The following is a 19,347-nucleotide window of genomic DNA, read 5'->3' on the forward strand; positions in this document are numbered from 1 at the left end:
TGGAAGAACAAGTCACGGGGTTCTCTATCAAGGCAACGCGCCAGCTGACTCATTCAGGCATAAATCTATGTTAAGTATTGTGTGTGACAAAACGATATTTAGTATTCCAAATTTGTGTTTTCTATTAAGTTTTTATCACGCATGCGTCAACAAAAAAAATACTCTTTCTTAAATATGTAATTTCCGTTTAAAAGTTAATCTATGAAAATTTGAGACAATCACGATACTACCGCTTATTAAATATAAAAAATAAATACGTAATTAAATATTTTATAAAAGTCTATATTAAGGTTTTACTTGGCTAAGCGCTTTATCTAAGTGCTTAAACTTAAATGTAAATTGTAAAAGTAAATTTAATTAAGTAAGTGCAGCTTGGATAAATGTCATTTCTGCGTCATATTTACATTTTAAATGCGGACATTCTATTTATAATTCTCGTAAAACAAGTTAATAAAAAAAAATTCATTTTAAAAGTATTTTCCTCTGCATGGAAAAGAATTTTAAAAGCAAGCTTTTCATTCATTAGAATTTATTTTTAAAACGGAAATGTATATATATCAGGAATCTATTTTAATAGAGCAAGTGTACATCACAGTTTCCGGAAATTATCTAGGATATGATCAAAGCACGATAAAGACTGAAAACAACCAATGTACACAGACATTTTGGTGTTTTAAAAAATGTATTCTTGGACTCGTATAGCTGAGATTATACATCCATAGATATAGAAGCAAAAGGTAATGTATTTTTAACTTAAACTTATACCAATTTTAAGTGTCCATGAATGAACGGTATTTGTATTACGGAGCAAACGATAAATAACTATAATACGAACAAGAATAAAGTTCCAAGATTTCCAGAAGAACAAGTAGGGAAAATAAAAGAGATGTTGACTAGGAGGCTACAACTGGAAAAGAATCGGAACCAAGATTCATCTGTAGAAATCAGAAACTTGCGTCACCGTTTAAAAGAAAAGTGAGAATGGTCGAATAAAAAGAGAGAAAGTATATGTTCGCTAGATTTATAGAAGCAATTGTAAAAAGAATGGAAGAAAATGTTTAGAGAAGGATTACGGTGATTTTAATTTCGGTTAAGCTATAAGGATGGTAGGAATATAGTAGAGTACTGATCCATCCATTAGTTGTACTGGTTTATGTAAAAACGTAGTTGTATATAGTAGAGAGATGAATGAGTGAAGCGAATGTATTTATGAGTAAGAATGAAGAGTGAGTGATATTCTAGTGATAAGCACCTAGACGATGCTGGCTGAATGGCGAAAGCCGATGCAAAAAAAAAGCCCCCCCCAAAAAAGTAGGTAAAAGTATTCTTTTATATGATATTGACAATATCAAAGACTGACAATTTAATATTGGTTTGTTGTGATGAAGCGATGGCAATATTCAAAATTAAAGAACGAATAACGAAATTTGCAATAAACACATTGAAGATAAAAAAGCAGTCTGAACTCCAATTATAAACTGTGACAGGTATAACAAGATAAATTTTGCAGAACGTAACAAGATTTCGTTGATATTAAGATATATCGATACAGAAAATTGATGGGCAACTTACTATTAATCGAATTTAAATTTTCATAGTATATTGTAATCACTTTACTATTCTTGAATTTGTATTATACAGCTTCAAAAATGGCGTAAGGCAAGAAAAGTTACAAGATTTTAGGAGAATTATCTTTCAATCGAAATATCGTCACTAGCAGAAGTATAGCGTGGCTTTGTCAAACGGTTCGGCTGAACCTTGATGACTTATCGACCTTTACACTTGTACAACTTTCTACGGATCTCTTTGAATAGAGGGGGACAAATCAAAATAACATTTTTCAATTCTGTGACAGAAATACAATAGGACACTGTTTCTGGAGATGACGTGTTAATTTTTCTTCAAGCTCCCTTGAAGAAAAGATTGGGTGTAGGTCATTTGGATTTTAATTTTCACTTCCCACACCACCACACAATCTTAACTGAATATAAAAAACCGGATATTCCATTAAAATATTCGTTAACTTTTCGTTTTCATTTAAAGCCAATGGGGTCTTCGATATTTAAAATTACCATAATATATTTACTATCAGATTTTTAAATCGCAAAATACACAAACAAACAAAAATACATACATAAGTAGTCACACTTCTTAAGTAAGAAAACAGAGGACTTGACGGAGGTGGAAACGGAAGTGGCTTCTATCTCTGAGCCCAGTTTTCCCTTCATGATTGTAGACACGATGAAATAGAGACTTGGATTAAGAATTAAGTCTCTGTTCTGGGATGCTTGTTCCTACATATGGAGCGAGATAACATGGTGATGTACTCGTAGATCGAGAGCCAAGCACTATTCTACCTTGCGGTCTATGAAACTTCACCTCTGAAACATCAGTTCCTTTGTTACAGTATGCGGCATAGAAGTACTTTCCACTTGGAGTCTGCTGGTCAATGTAAACGTCATACGTAGACGCGAAGTGTCTTTCTTTGCCGACTTAACCCCTACCTTAAAGGCACGACTGGTCACACAAAATCTCTACAAAGTGTTTCTGCTCAGATAAATGAGTACATCACCTGTAGAGAGAAAGAGAATGACAGGTGCAGAGAAAAACTTATCTCAAAAACCCTATCAAATTTGCTTTGCGGGGGGGCCATTGGGTACCAGGTGACCAGAGAAGTCAATATGCAAAAGCATTGGGTGGTAAATTCTGGACTTTTGTAAAAGAGTAAGGTTTATTCTACGTGAGTTAAAAGAGAGGTCGTCACAATGGGTAGGGGTTTGGTTAACCTAAAGCCTCCGTCTAGTCTTTGTCCAGAAGAGAAAAATAGTCTCCCGTTTGCTGGCTTTGTGATTGCTGGATTGTGCCATGAGATCAGAGAAGATCATTAAAAAAAACAGAACGGCTAGATACACTGGACCAGGTATGGCCAACAAGTCGATCAGAGCCGACAGGAGACGAACTCAACGCGCAGTAGTAACGAAGACTATAGATCGCTCTCTACTGATTCATATACTAATGATTCCTTGCCATTATCTTTGTCTGGGTACACACCAAACTATGATTCCTTGGTTAGAAACATGCAGAAACAAGCTTCTCACTAACGATAGGGCAGTAAAATAAAATATACATATGTATTTCTCCAGTAATTACTTCTCAATTAAATAATAAATATTTACTACTAATAAGATATTTTGTTCCTTTTATTGCCCTTTCCCCCATTATTGCTTAGTAGTAGATCGCGACAAATTTTTGAGAGAAAAAAACTGTGGCTGCGTCATGGACACGGCCGTGTGTTGTACGTGAATACGTTTACGTAACGGGTTATATTTTTTATATAAAATATTTTTATTTATGTATTTAGGATGAAATCAAGGAAACAAATCGACGATCGAACACAATCTAGTCCGTTGTCGATGTAGAAGCGATTTCATCATCCACTTGCATACTTTCAACCGCCCAAGCTGCAGATATACTGACACCGTCGTTGATCCGCTCGGCCACATTCATTCTTTACGTTCCCGGCACAGCTTGTCTCGGTCATATGGTGTTTTATTATTACCATCCGATTGTTCTTGAGAAGCGCTTTCCAACCGTATACGATCTCTGTATTTGGTTTTGACTTTTCGACGCGTACAGGCAGACATAATATATTTTTGATAATATTTTTTTTATTCTAACACCTTATTATATTCACTGTCACTATTTTACACTAATGTTTTATACACAATCGACAGATTGTGACGACAGCAAACGATTAAAATTTAAACGAACATCGTAGCTTCTCCGGGTCAAAAGTTATACTACTTGCAAATCTCGATACGCAGTAAAATATTCGAAACTATAATGCCAAACTGTATCCCCCGATTTTGTTATCATTAGGTTATTTGGATTGCCTCCATATGATAGCAAATTTAAAGACGTATTCACGTCAAAAGTCCATCCTATATTATACAGAAGTTGGCCAATCCTGTACTAGACTTTTCTTAGGAAGGCTAATTAATTATATCCATTATTAATAAAATCTAATTTGATTTCACCTATAATTTACAATAATATAAATGAAATTTAAATTACGTTTATATCTCTCTCTTTCTCACACTCCCAAAAAAACAAAGCCCCACTCTCTTTGTGTTTAATTTCAAGTACAATTCAAGCTCGAGTGGTTCAATTTTATTCAATCAAATTTGGGCAGATTTATTATTCTATCTTTAATTAATATTATTCGAGTTAGTTTTACATACAGTACAATGTTTGTTTAGTAAAAGCTCCAACAATACGATAGTTTTTTAAATGGAAACGTTATATTTTGGGAAAAATTAACTAAAAATTTAGGATTTATTCGAGGTAAAGTTTTACTTTGGAAAAAGTTGCAATACTTTTAAGATAATGCTTTGATAACATGGTAAGTCTAGACAGTATTCCTATTTGCTACTTAATTTTCAAGCTACGGCTTATAAGTAGAATTTCTCAAAGAAATTAAATTTAAAAAAAATTTCAATTTAACTAAAAAGTAAAGTTGGATGTGAAATTTGTAGTCAACTGATAAATTTTAAAAACCTTCAATAATTTTATTAAATTTCATATTTGTGAATGATAAATAATGAATAAAAATAAAATTTTAAATTGAGAAGTGTTCTGAATGTTTATGTTTATTTAAACAATATTCCCCAGTCTCACAAAAATTGGAAATTGATTAAAAATAAAAGTAATAATAATGATATTGACTCACCGTCTTTTTCAGTCTTGCAACAGCTTTCGAATTCAGTCCATTTAAAATTGCTTTCAGCGAATTGAAGTTGCCAATGGTAAAACATTCTTTGGCTGTATCTACCCAAAATTGAAGCACACGAACTCTCTGACGTTTACTTTTCATTAACTACAACATAACAAGATACAAATAAATTTAAGTAAATATATTGATGTTGTTCTTTTATAAACTAAATAAATGGTCAGGGGGTTATCGTCTTTTTTTTTTTTAAAAAAAAAATACTTTACTTCATCTAACTCTTAGTGAGTGAGTTTGATCGATATTTAAGGTCACTTTGAAAATTTTAGGGAATATAACTGGAAATATAAAATATCTGAGGAAATATAAAGTACGACAAAATGAAGAAGTTACCTAGTGGTCTAGGTAACTAGGGCTCTCGTCGTCAGAGAGGAAATCCCGAGGAAGTGGCTTTTAAGACATTAAAGTGTTATCTGGAAGTGTTCTGGAAGAAAGGTGTTGTACCAGTGTGCATTTGCGATGAGATTTGTAAGTTAAGATGAGATCTGAGCAACTTATTTTGACGAAATGAACGTCAAATGTAGACTGCAAGGACACTGGATTCTTTGAAGAGATTTGAGCGTTTTGTTGAACCTCCACAGTTCGATACCATGAGCCCAGACTGGCTTTAATATACTTACATAAATAAGTCTTTTGTTGTCTAGAGTGAGTTTTGATCTGTTGTCTAATAGTCTTTTCAGCGTCTGTTGAGTTCTAAACTCAGTCGTGCTTGATGATTCCAAGTAAGTTTTCTCTCGAAGTAAAGCCCAAGATATTGGATTTATGTTGAATATTAGTTATCTTGAGACCATTCAAAACATATACGTACTCGTACATACATACACATATAAGTCTATTGAAAGCAAACTTATTTGAGTTCAAGAGGCCTCAAAATTTAAAATGAAGACCCTAGAACTTAAGTAATAAAATTGATATTAAATTGTGACTATTATAACGGATAGACACGCGACCAGGAGCAAGGGATGTTCCCGTCTAGAGATAAATAAATCATTGATTTACTTCTATAAATAAGAAATATTATCCATTCATAGAATTGTTTGGAGAAGTAATATTTCTTTGTCATCCGAGAAATGTTATTAAAAATTTGATTGATTAGACTTTCATGAAATTGATGTTAGTTGTTCTGTATTGTTGTTATCGATCTGCTATCAGTTTACCGTAATGGTGACCATTACTTTATTTATACTTTTGTCAAATAATAATAATAATCGATATATATAATAAAAATAAAAAGGTATTTTATTTGGAAAAGCTTATCTTAATTTCCATAAGAATTCTGCTTAAATAATTTTTCGATCAACATGTTTCAAATAAGGTACCTGCACATAGAGTACGCTCATAGAATTTTAGTTGCAAGCTGTACTATGGCATTACTGCCAATTACGCTGGATAAGAGGAAAAATAAAAAGAACATCTACGAACAAAAAGAAAAATACTAGATCTGTTACAGGAAATAGAATTCTAGAAAGTTCTAAACGTGAAATTTCTATGATAACACTTCGGATGAATTATTAAAGTAAAAGCAGTAAAGAAAACGTCAACCCTTTTGTTATAATTTAATTGTTTCCATCAAGAACACCATGACACCATGACAGGCAGTCGTGTCGAAATATTAAATTGTTGTGGTTAAATTTCTGTTTTGGGTAAAAGTTTTCAAGTAGTTGTAGGCAAGACCCTACTTGATTGCGGTACTAGTCTATATTCCTAATGGTTTATATGAGAAGTTTACAGTAAAGTATAATTAGCTAATCGCCACGATAGCCGAGAGGTTATAGGCTAGACCCGCACAGCTAAGATGTATTGCGGTACTAGTCTATATTCCCAATGGTTTATATGAGAAATTTACTGTAAAGTATAGTTAGCTAATCGCCACGATAGCCGAGCGATTATATGAGAAATTCACATTAAAGTATAGTTAGCTAATCGCCTCCGTCCACGACACCTAACTTAGTAGTTAGACGTAAAGCCCACCCGAATAAATACACATTACTGCATTTCTGTTCATTCACCACTATCTTGTACACCATTTTTTCCTTAGAGGAAGATGTTCTCGAAGGTGACTAGACGAAGGACAAAGTTACTGTACAAAGTATCTAAAGAAAGAGCAGCGGTGTGGATTGTATTTTAAACAAAATAGGTACCAGAATACTACTCGGAATTATTTCTGCCTTCTCCGAAAAGTAAGGTAGTTTATAAGTGATTAATCGACCTCTTGTGATCGATTAAAGTCTGGAATCGATCAGATATACAGTACTACGATAGATACAATCAGTGATATTAACCAACAATGCAGACATTTTCAAAAAAAAAAAAAACGGAAGTAAGGTAAAGATCCTTGGGAAAACCGGAAACCCACACATGATTTAAGACTGGGAAGCCCACTCATTGGGAAGATCCCTTTGATTTTCAACAATATTGAGCCGCCATGTTTGAAAATCTTTGAGAAAGGCACCATTTCAGTAGATATTTTAAAGTGGAAACTGTGATATCTTCAATGCGAAGAAATGGTTGCAATTAAACAGCAAGATAAATGAGTAGAAGTTGTAAAATTGAAAGATAAATTACATTTTCAAATAAACATAATTATTTAAACAAATTACCAAATAATAATGGAAGATTATTTAGTGAAAAACGTTTTTTGAACAGCTGTAGAATGTTTATTTTACGCTCGTTGAAGCTGAGCAGCTTTGCCATAGCGTAATTTGTGAACATATGTGACCCAAACAGCAGAGATGCTTTTTTTTTTTTTTTTTAGAGATAAGTAAGAGATTAGCGTTGACGCGTGCAAATTAAGGGCGCTGAAACTGTGCAGCGTTTTCAAGGAGTTTCTGTTAGACGCCAAAATTGTTAAACGAGTTGTAACAAAATTAAACAGGAACCCATATTCTTTGTTCTAATTAGCAAGCTGCATCTTTTGGAGCATATAATTTTATGTACTCTCTGTTGATTTATAGGAAGTGACAAAGTTTCTGGTACTGTCTGTGCTCCGGAAAGATATTTCAATTAGATTCGAAACTGTTTTTAGGTAACACGAATTTAAGTCAGTGCTTAAGTGAAATGCGTCGCCAAGTTTCCTTCATTTTTGGGGGGGGGGGAGACTTGATTTACATCTACCAAAAATAAAAAAAAATGGTACTTACCCTACACACATCGGTAACCACCAGACGAGACAAACGATTCGTCCAACCAACATACACCTCAAAGTTGGTAGTAATCCTTGGCTCAAAATCAGTTCCCAAACTTGGGGCATTTCCTTCATTTATATAGGCCTGTACAAATTCTTCTGGTCCAATATAGGAGAGTCTTTCCAGCTCAATGTGGGTCAACTGTTGGGCAAGACTCACCGCCGAACCACATACCTCGCTCACTTCAGTCTGTGAAAAATCAAAAACAAACATTCATCCATTATAATTTGCAAATATCTTTGAAAAACAAATTGAAAATTAACAACAGATTAATACAGCATTTATAAATTGAAATCTGAACCATTTAGAGGAGACATTAGCTAATTGGTACTGGAATTCTGCGCAGAGATCCAGGATTCAAAATTTTAGAGTTTCTTGCAGCTCACTGTTCGATGATGGACAGTGTTATAATGAGAAAACACTGCCCGATGGCCGGCAGTTCATTGCAAAAAGCTCCGAGAGCCAATAAACTCACGATATTGACGCATCTTAAATCTATTTAAAAAAAAATAATAATTGAAAATATATACTGCAAATCCTCCATTTAATAAATGGGAACTAAATAAAGATGAATGCAACAGCTGAAGATTGGTACTATTCCAAATAATTTTAATCAAAATTTATGTGATCTAAAGATACGAGTAGATAAATGTTCAGGGAAATTTAATTTGTGAAAAAGATTAAATTGAAAATAATACTTAAAACCTGGCAGTTTGAGAAAATAGGTGCCAACATTTTTTCCTTTTAACAAAGATAAATTGAGAAAATATACGTAGAATAGTATTTTAGAATTTACCTATATATTAAGGATCTAATCCATTTGTCAGCATGTATTTTTAATCAACCAAATGGGGAATAAAATATATATTTGGGAAAGAGATTTTTTACTTTATTTCAAAGAATACACTTATTAGTTATGGAGATAAAAGTTCTTCCTTCAATCTATGGGAAGGTATTTTATCAAAAAGGATTTGTTTATCTTAATAGCAAAGATTCCAATCCTGCTCTATTTTAATCGTATTGCTTTAACGCGAACGAGAATTCATTGTAGCCATCCTTTTTAAACATCGTTGGCCATTAGACCTTCACAAGAAAGGAAATTTGGCATTTGTATAGTTAGAAATGGTACCCCTTACGGGAACTTTGCCAAATAGTCTACCATACAAGTGTGAGTGTATACCCAGATACAGATTAGAGTAGAGCCTGTAATTGTAGAGGAATCATGCTTAGAGATTAGTTTCGCTTATTGGACCCACTATCTATTCACAGTTTATTAAGGTTTTCGCTAAACAGATCTTCCCTAATTAAATTGCCTTTATTAGTTAATTTAAATATTTTGGTAAACTGGTCTGTGATTTTTTTAGAAGCTTAATAATAATGAATATATAGGTTTCGTGACCGTAAATTGTTAAACTTAGGATTCAAGATTGGCGAGGAATCGGTCAAATAAAACAACTCGTCTTTTTGCCAACGTTTCGACAAATATATTGTCTTCTTCAGGGCCTGGATATTACAAATACAAAACAATTTACAGGGTCAGTAACATAGAAAATCAGTAAAAATCAGTAATACAAAAATAAACAGTAAAATACAAAAAAAATAATTATTGAAACTTACGTGGCTATGCGGGTCGGTTGAGTTACAGAAACTAAGAGCCAGAACTGGAGAAGCGGGTATACTTATATATACAGATATAGCAGATATAGGGTATATATATATATAAGAAGACAATATATTTGTCGAAACGTTAGCAAAAAGACGAGTTGTTTTATTTGACCGATTTCTCGCCAATCTTGAATCCTAAGCTTAATAATAATAAAACTCCCAATTATTGTGAATAAAACATTCCTCTGCTGCTTCTTTTTTCATCCCAGTACTTCTCTAGCCCAAACCTGAAAGAAAATTGGACTAGAATTGTCGGAGTCAAAAAACGAAGCCTCTCAGATAGCTGAGTGCGCTTTCTCGAGTCAACGAGCCGCCCACAAAAGCCGAAGTTGTTCTGCCGCTGGTCTGGTCGTGGAGTCTCCACCCAGACTAAACTGCATTGCTGTGCCATTCAATATGATCTGAGAAGAGGGCAATATAGGCTCATCTTCCCAGGAAGATACTGAACTCTAACACCTCTGGACAGATGATTATGACTGGAAGAATAGGCTGAAGATTGTGTTTGCTATAAGAGGACACCTTAAGACCAGAGGAGATGCTAGCTCTTGAACATCCAGAAAAGATAATTGTAAAAAACCATTCTTTGGATGAGATGCAATATCCAACCTAAATCGTACCTTCGCCGTGAGAGAGTTCCCTCTCTCTCTGTCTACCTCGAAGTCCTTCATTTTTTTAATCTGCAGCTTCCACTAACTCCTGCATCGCTTAAAAAACTTACACCATTACGCTAATAATTTTTTTTTTAAATAATAATACAGAAACCACTAGTCATTTTTATTACCATAACCTAATTCCAAGATAAATATCCCCCAACAGAGCTTAGGGGAAGAAAAAAAAGAGAAAAGTCCGGAAAGTAGGATTATTAAATCTTATCCCATAATAAAGAAATAATAAAGTTAACTTCTTCCTAAGTATTTGTAACGTTTATCCCTAGGGAACAGTCGAGTGCATACACTACCAGAACTTCTATAAATTATACGGTGAAAAGAAGAAAAAAGTAAAGTACTTTATTAATTTCCCAAGCGTGTAACTTCTTTAAAAAAGATTTTTCTTTTTTTTGAACTCCACAAAACAATGGATCACAAAGTTTTTGAAATAAGACATTTATATCCCACATTAATACAGAACTTTTAATTTTTTTTTTTTATTTAATAAAATTAATTTAATTCTGCGACGCATAAAAATATTATAATATTTTAAACTTAATATACACTATACAGTAAGTAGAAAATTTAGGAGGAAATAGCTTCTAAGCTGTCAGCAACTGTTATATTTCTTACAATATTAAGTGCTATAAAATAAAGAATGACTGAATTTAAATTGAAACCAACAATTTCAAAACTCGAGAAAAATTTTGTAGAATACAATTTATTTAGAAATTCATTTTAAGCGCTGACGGTGAAGTGTGTGTGTATTTTAAGAAACGCTTCAGTGAAAAAAAAGGACCATAATGGATTGTCTGTCATCTTCCGTTAGGATGTACCTTATTTACCTTTAAATATGTTGCAATTTATGTCAGTGTCAATAGTAATATCTGAAAGGAACGTAACTGAAATGAAAATGTTCCTATGGTGTGGAGAAAATAAATAAAAAAAATAAATATAAATAAAAGTGGGGAAGAGATAGAGACAGAGAGAGAGTGATAGAGAGAGAGAGGAAATCTTATTTTACCATATACAAGACGTTATAAGAATGTTGAGGAGTTGAAAGCGTAGAGGCTATAACCGTAAGGTTTACTCGGGAGAAATATGTTATATGGATTTTTACAAAGTATATAAACACCTACCCCCACTTCTTGGAAGGTTATTGAGAATAACTGTGACAAGGGTAAGTAGAATATCTTATGCGTTTGACATGTTCAGAAAGGAGAAGGTGCTGGAAAATAAATAAGTAAATAGCATGGTACTGAAGAATTGTGTACATGAAATTTTTTTAAATCAATTTAAATGTATATTAAGTTCCAAGTTGAACTTGTTGGTAAAATAAATGAAGAAAAATAATTTGAATTAAACCAACACCATTTTCTCTGAAATACGATTCTAAAAGCTTTTCCACAAATTTGGAATTTACCAGAAACATACTTAACTCTAACAAATTATGATTGTGGCCACTGCAGGCTTAGTAAAACACATGCATCGCATGGGCCTGGCAGATGGACAGGCCTTTTGTAGGTTCTGTCAGAAAGAGGAGGAGGAAACGGGCACTGCACTGTGTTGTGTCAGTGAGAGGGGCTTTATATGGCTAAGGATGTTACTTCTCGGGGAGGGAAAAAACCAAGGCCTGGTGAGCTTTACCCCTCAAGAGTCGCTCTCCCAGAATTAAGAGTCTGATTAAAAGAACGAGTCTGGAGGGTGAGTTCTAGAGTGAGAGGAGCCATAATACATCCAAAGGGGTCGCAGTGGCGTATGCCTTAAGGGGCCGCCCTATTAGAATCTTATCTAACAAATTATCATATTTCGTAGAACCATACATTACTACAAAACCTAGGGACTAGATCAACTTCAGGGCTAATTTACAATGTACTGTTTTACATCATTAGAGGGTTGGTGTGTGATCAACACAACTCAGTCCATGAACAGACAAGACAGAAGACACACCAACCCTCTAATGATGTAAAACCGTATATTGTAAATTAGCCCTGAAGATGACCTAGTCCCTAGATCGAAAGCTCGGCATAGTAAAGTTTATATTGACTGAAACTGGGATTAATTTTTCATCCTACTGAAAAATAAGTTTAGTTTTTATTCCACGTTTAATTAAGGCTCATGAATTCACTTGTTAAGAGGCTACTAAAGGAAAAGCCACCTCATCGCTTTGAGACTCTTAATTCAAGAATTAAGTGTTATAGGCCGCCTAAGTCATTGAAATAGCAAAGACTGGCTCAGCTATCCAAAAAAAAAAAAAAGCAGTCATACAACGTGATTAGATTACCGGAGATCCATTTCCTGAGAGTCGTGAAATGAAAAGGAACGAAAGAACCGGATGGTTATCAAAGGTGACGTCTTAAACATTTATTAACATTGTTAAAATTGGAAAGAGGATACAGCTGTTGAAGACATACCCTTTATGTGGCGTTCAAATGAAGAAGATGATGTTATGTTATAAAAGCTTACAAGAAACTAAATAACAGGATATAAGAAAGTATCCTTCCGTCATTAGACTAGATCTTAAATTATAGTCGTGACTTTAATATTAGTTGTAAAATTTACGAACAGTTTAGCGCATTTTTATTGATGAGTTCTGTCAATTGATGGCAAAAAAACCAAAATGTTTGGAGAACCCAATTAAAGCATCTGATTTTTTTAATTTTTCTACAAATTTTTTATTGCACTCCAATTCTTCTAACTAATAAAAGCCTCTCTCGCTATCTCTTAACTCTTCTCCACCTCCTTCGAGCTCTTCCTACAGAATCTTCTACCGGTATCGTTTATCGGTTTTCCTCAAATTATAAAAACCGAAAAACATTTTATTTCTTTCCCTTTATTTATTTTCAATTATTTTACTGGAATCTCATTTCCACAGATTGTTCTTTAAACCACAACATCTGATTATCACTGCCGTACATCAAAGTGTGGAACGAGGACGTCCGGTTGGTCTTTCTACTTATCCGAGACCCTTCTCACTAAGCTGTAAAATAAACTAATTGATGCTGATCAATGGTGCCAAGGTACTTGTGCTACTTCATCTGTTAGCCAATATCCACAATCTTTCTCTACTTCAAATTTGTTCTTGTCTGAAGGACCAACAAATTCAGAAAATCTAATTCAGCAAAACAAACTACCTTTTTGCACGCTACTGCACTCTCTCTAGATTCAATTAATTTTTTATTTTTTTATTTTTTTGCCAATTGTAAACTGTTAACGAACGAGTTAATGTAAATATGAATGGAATTGGCCTAAATATATTCTCGATAGAAGTGGTTGAATATATCAACGACCTCTGGTAAAACCCTAAGGTACTGTTTTTAAGTGTTTACTAAGCCAGGATAAGTGTAGTTCATATTTACAGTCACTGTAAAGAGTATCTGAAGTACACAGTATGGAAAACCTGCGCATTACGATACAGTTATATGATTACCGTTTAATACATCACTTTGAGTGGATAGAAATACCACTAATTCTCTCAAAGTCTTAACTTTTTGCCAAACTTCGAATTGTAGACTCATATTTAATTCTCAAACTATACAAAACTGAAGATGTTACACTAAAATAAGAATTTTGAGAGAAAACTCTAAACCAGAGAAAAATCTAAAACAAATTTTCGAACCAAGCACACTTTTGTAGAATGCAGAATGTAACAAATCACATGCAAATAAATTTTTTTAATAATTCAGTTTATTAAAATCTTTCTTACAATCAGATTTCCTCAAATTTAAGGATCAGTTAAAAGAGCAATCATTTTGAGTTTTGAAGAACATAAGCCAGAAATGGTATTAACAAAGTTTAAACTGATTTAAACTTTAGCATCCAACGAAGTATCAAAACAATACTTTACTATTTTTTCCTCTGTAGGTATTTCATAAAGAATCGACTTATGCAATAAAAAATTTTTACCACAAAAATTAATGGTTTTTTAAATTTAACTGTTTTATTCCGACAAAATTCTTCTATCAAATCAAAATTAGACACATCTTACTTGAAATAAAACATATTCGGCAATCATTCACTAACCGTAGTTGATGGTGAAACGTAAAATAAATTATTAAAATAATTTATTTTTATTTAAGCATAAAATCATTCTTTATCAAATACCTATGGGGGAAAAAATAGTGAAAAAATTCTAGAGTACATTTTTGATATGAATTTTTGGCCTCAAAAGTCTTAATGGCGGAACGTAGAAGTGGTATGTGGGCGTGTAATTGAAACTGGTATTCCCCCACCTACCTAGAATTCTATTGGCCAGTGAACACGCCTACCCTTCTTCGATCCGCCATTAGGATTTTTAATGCTTAATATTTCCATTAAAACAATACTTTAGAATTTTTTCAATATTTTTTCCTCCGTAGGTATTTCATAAAGAATCGACTTATGCAATAAAAAATTTTTACCACAAAAATTAATGGTTTTTTAAATTTAACTGTTTTATTTCGACTTAGTTCTTCAATCAAATCAAAATTAGGCACATCATACTTGAAATAAAACATATTCGGCAATCATTCACTAACCGTAGTTGATGGTGAAACGTAAAATAAATTATTAAAATAATTAAATTAAAATAATTTATTTTTATTTAAGCATAAAATCATTCTTTATCAAATACCTATGGGGGAAAAAATAGTGAAAAAATTCTAGAGTACATTTTTGATATGAATTTTTGGTCTCAAAAGTCTTAATGGCGGAACGTAGAAGTGGTATGTGGGCGTGTAATTGAAACTGGTATTCCCCCACCTACCTAGAATTCTATTGGCCAGTGAACACGCCTACTAGACCCTTCTTCGATCCGCCATTAGGATTTTTAATGCTTAATTTTTCCATTAAAACAATACTTTAGAATTTTTTCACTATTTTTTCCTCCGTAGGTATTTCATAAAGAATCGACTTATGCAATAAAAATGTTCACTGCAAAAATTAAATAATTTTCAACTTAACTGATTTATTCCGACAAAATTCTTCAATCAAATCAAAATTAGACACATCTTACTTGAAATAAAACATATTCTGCAATCATTCACTAACCGTAGTTGATGGTGAAACGTAAAAATAAATTATCGAAATAAGAAAAGTTAAGCCAATTTTACGCAGGCGAGGCTTACGTTTAACAACCAAATTAAGTATTGCGGACTGAGATGACTAACAAACATAGTTGACTTTAAATTTCTCATATTAACTAATTAATAAAATCCAATGCTTAGACTGAGAATCGAACCCTGAACCACAATGGAGCTTAACATCAACGAAAATAATCTCTTACTTTAATTCCCTTGAACAAAATTCCGTATTTAATAATTTTATAATTAATACGAAAGTGAAGGGTTTTTAGTATTTTATTCAGTAGGATAATACCACCCTTTTTCATTTAAACTCTAGTCTATAAAAGTACCATTTTACTCTCATGGAAGGTAAATAATGTAATAAATAGCTCACTTTCAGTTTTATATAGAGGAAGATAAAAATGTTTTATTTAGATTATTTCTTTGATAAATGTGCGGATGTATCTATCTAGTTCTACTGGAAAAAAAGTCGTAAAGATCTATTACCTAAAATTGACACGCTTTTATCGCAACTACTAAAGAAATATCTCAGATATTTGGCCATATTTTTGGCTCTTTTTTAAGTTCTATTAAGATTGTGTAACTTAAAATGTAAAGATATGAAATAAAATTGGTGTAATTTTTGGGTGTGGAGCATGTTTATACAATATTAGCTTACTTACAGCAATAATTAGACTTCTAATTGTAAGTAAAATGGTAAGGAGTCGTTTGGTTGGCCAAGAAAGGCTGGTTTTTTTCATTACGCCCTTTAACCCAAAACAATACGCCAGTGGAACTAACCACAAATTTAAAACACAAATCCCTATGGTTTTTGTGTGATTTACTGCTTGATCTTTTTGACTTAAACCTTTTTGTACTTTGGAAAATTATTCGTTCGTGAGATCATTCACAGATTCACATGATTAGAGACTGAGGAAAACCGTGAAAACTGCCATGAGGTTATAAACAGCCGACTGTAATGTGGCAATGTTGACGCTGCCATCTTGAATAAGTTTCCATTACTTTTTTAAATATTTATGACAATTATACTATTGATTTCATTGTTTTAAGATCAATTTTTCGGTGCATTTTCTTTAATATGGTTTCTCTTGTATTCGTAGTCTACTTTTTACAAAAATTTTAGATTTGCTGCTATTAAAAGTGTGGTTGTTTGCTAAATTTGGCCACGCTTTCACCGTTTTCTCTAAATGTTTCAATTTTAAATTGATCTGTTTGTTCTGTTGGGGAGGCGAACAGTTTTTGCTTTTTCCGGCACATCGACAACTTAGTAATCAGTGAGAAGTATTGTTGCACAAATTACTCTCTGTTTTGGTGTAATATTGATGGTTATTTTTTGAAGTGGGATTTTGAACTGCCTGTCACCTTAACTTAGGCCGATTAAAGGATGCTCTAAGGTGGTTCCAGGCGATCCTGCAAATTCAGAGACTCAATGGCATGTAAAATTCAAGTTCATGCTGTATATATGGAAATGGCAAGCTTTCACGTGAACTAGCCAGACTAGGACGTGAAGTAAAGTAATCGCCTATTTTTTCAGGCGGAGCTTAACGTCCAACTACCAAATTAGGTGTGTTAGACGGAGGCGACTAGCAAACATACTTTACTGTAAATTTCTTTTATTAACCATTGAATAAAATCCAAGACCTAAGACCGGGAATCGCACCCAATACCACAATACATATTAGCTTCGCACGTCTCGCCTCTATACGCTCGGCTACCGTGGCGCCTCCGTCACGAAAAGGATGTGATTCTTGGCCCTTCAACTAGGCTGAGTACCATGACCATAATCTTTCCTTATGATGATAAGACCCAGGAAACATCTCTAATTGAAGGCCCATAGGAGATGTGTAGACTGTAAAAGCAGCAGATCTTATAGAACTCCACGGAATCTGATTTGGTTTAGAATTACTACTTTGTGATCTAAACCCTTTAGCCTGGGAGATCATACACAAAAAGGATGCTGGGAAAATCTCCCTGTTTTTTTTTTTAATTTTTGAAAAGGGGAGCTATTTCTTGGTTATAAATACAAAGGGCCGTCACAGTTCGTTTCTTTTTCCTGCACTGCCTGGGAAACGGGACTCGCCTCCATACTCGGAAAACTCCTCAACCTAACAAGGGATTAAATTCAAATATAATTTTTTGGTCTAAGTATGGTATTTAGCCAATGAAAAGGAGTAAAAAGAAAATTTTTGGAAACCATTTTCATAATGCATTAGGAAATAAAGTTATAACACACAAGCAGTCGCAGGTTTTTTTTTTAAGAGGAATTCTCCTTATTCCCATCGTCAGTGTGGGCTGAACTTCTGAGAAGCACACAATACACTAGGAACGTGTATAATATTCTTGCATTTCAGTAGAGAGAAGAATATATTTATACAGTGCAAAAGTATACATAGATGTACCCGGTAAAGTATATTTACATAACGGGCGAATATCGAATATTTCCAGCTTGGTTACACAAAAGCAACCTCCCTCGCAGTAAATATGGGAAAGTCAACAGAAATGAGGAGAAAAAAAAAGCAGCAAACAAACCAAATAAAAATTTGTCCACGTGTTTATAATTTTCAGTATGACGTCAGTAAGATTTGTGTATTTCTGGTGTAAAAATGCTGGGCTGTTTAGGACTTTTTTTTTTTTTTAGTAGAATGGTTGATATTTTGTAGGTACCATTGTGAGGAACATTTAGTGCCTCCAAAACTGGTACCCGCAATACCATCTAACTCCCTAATGCGATTAAAAATACCAAAGCATGCTTATCCCTATTCGTATTTCCGTTTGAAAACTACTTCTTTTTTTTTTTATTTTGGCAACGTTAACACCGCCATCTGTCGAATGTTTCTCATATACAACACCCGCACCCACCCGCCGTTCTGGTTTAGGCTTCACCAAACGATTTACGCAAATTTGACTTGCTAATTCCCCCGCTACTTAGGCTCCTCTACAGAACCGTACACGCGCACACGCAGATATATATTTACAGCAAGCTAAATCGCCCCCGCCGTCAGCCGAGTTCCCGCCCCCAATCCATACTCATATACCCAACTGGTTTTGGCTGACAAGCCGATGTGGTTTTAGTGTGTACCAACTGTCCGCATAGTACTGACCTACATTTTCTTTTGCTAAAAAAAACAACAAAAAAAACAAATGTGTTTTAATTATGCCAAATTATGAAGATATTAGCTGTTTAGAAAGTTTTGACGTCTTTAAATTTGAATCATATGGTGGCAATCCAAAAAATCTAATGATAACAAAATCGGGGAATACAGTTTGGCATTATAGTTTCAAATCTATCGTCTACATCCAATATTTAATTAGACCACTGGATAGCTAAAGGATCAAAGAATTCATTACGATAGGCGAGGACTGTGACGCATCGCGCGCGGTGGAGGGGGAAGCGCCGCCATTTTGAGATCATTTTGCTGCGTATCGAGATTTGCAATTAGTATAACTTTTGACGCGGAGAAGCTACGATGTTCGTTTAAGTTTTTAATCGTCAGCTCTCATCACAATCTATCGATTGTATATAAAACATTAGCGTAAAATAGTGACAGTGAATATAATAAGGTGTTAGAATAAAAAAATATTATCAAAAATATATAATGACGCCCTATACGCGTCGAAAAGCCAAAACCAAATACAGAGATCGTATACGGTTGGAAAGGGCTCTTCTCAAGAACAATCTGAATGGTAATAATAAAACACCATATGACCGAGTCAAGCTGTGCCATCGGGAACGTAAAAGAATGAATGCGGCCGAGCGGATCAACGACGGTGTCAGTACATCTGCAGCTGGGGCGGTTGAAATTATGCAAGTGGATGATGAAATCGCTTCTACATCGACGACGGACTGTATAGGCATAGATTGTGTTCGATCGTCGATTATGAAGACACATTGTTTCATCCTAAATACATAAATAAAAATATTTTATATAAAAAATATAACCCGTCACGTAAACGTATTCACATAGAACACACGGCCGGGTCCATGGCACAGCCACAGTTTT

At 33.8% G+C, this 19,347-nt stretch overlaps 1 protein-coding gene across 2 annotated transcripts in view; it reads right to left on the reverse strand.

Moving 5' to 3' along the window:
* The window catches only part of LOC141450799 (ras-GEF domain-containing family member 1B-like), a 450,679-nt gene that overhangs the window by 75,455 nt on the left and 355,877 nt on the right, over nucleotides 1–19,347 (reverse strand). For both annotated transcript variants that reach the window (XM_074121605.1, XM_074121606.1), the window contains exons 6-7: nucleotides 7,927–8,160; nucleotides 4,730–4,876 (exon numbers count right to left, since the gene is read on the reverse strand). In XM_074121605.1, coding sequence (XP_073977706.1) covers nucleotides 4,730–4,876; nucleotides 7,927–8,160 — 381 coding nt within the window. The remainder of the gene's footprint in view (nucleotides 1–4,729; nucleotides 4,877–7,926; nucleotides 8,161–19,347) is intronic.

Source organism: Rhodnius prolixus, unplaced genomic scaffold (assembly GCF_049639745.1).
Source record: "Rhodnius prolixus isolate KJV_2025 unplaced genomic scaffold, Rpr scaffold_8, whole genome shotgun sequence".
NCBI classification, from domain to species: Eukaryota; Metazoa; Arthropoda; class Insecta; order Hemiptera; family Reduviidae; genus Rhodnius; species Rhodnius prolixus.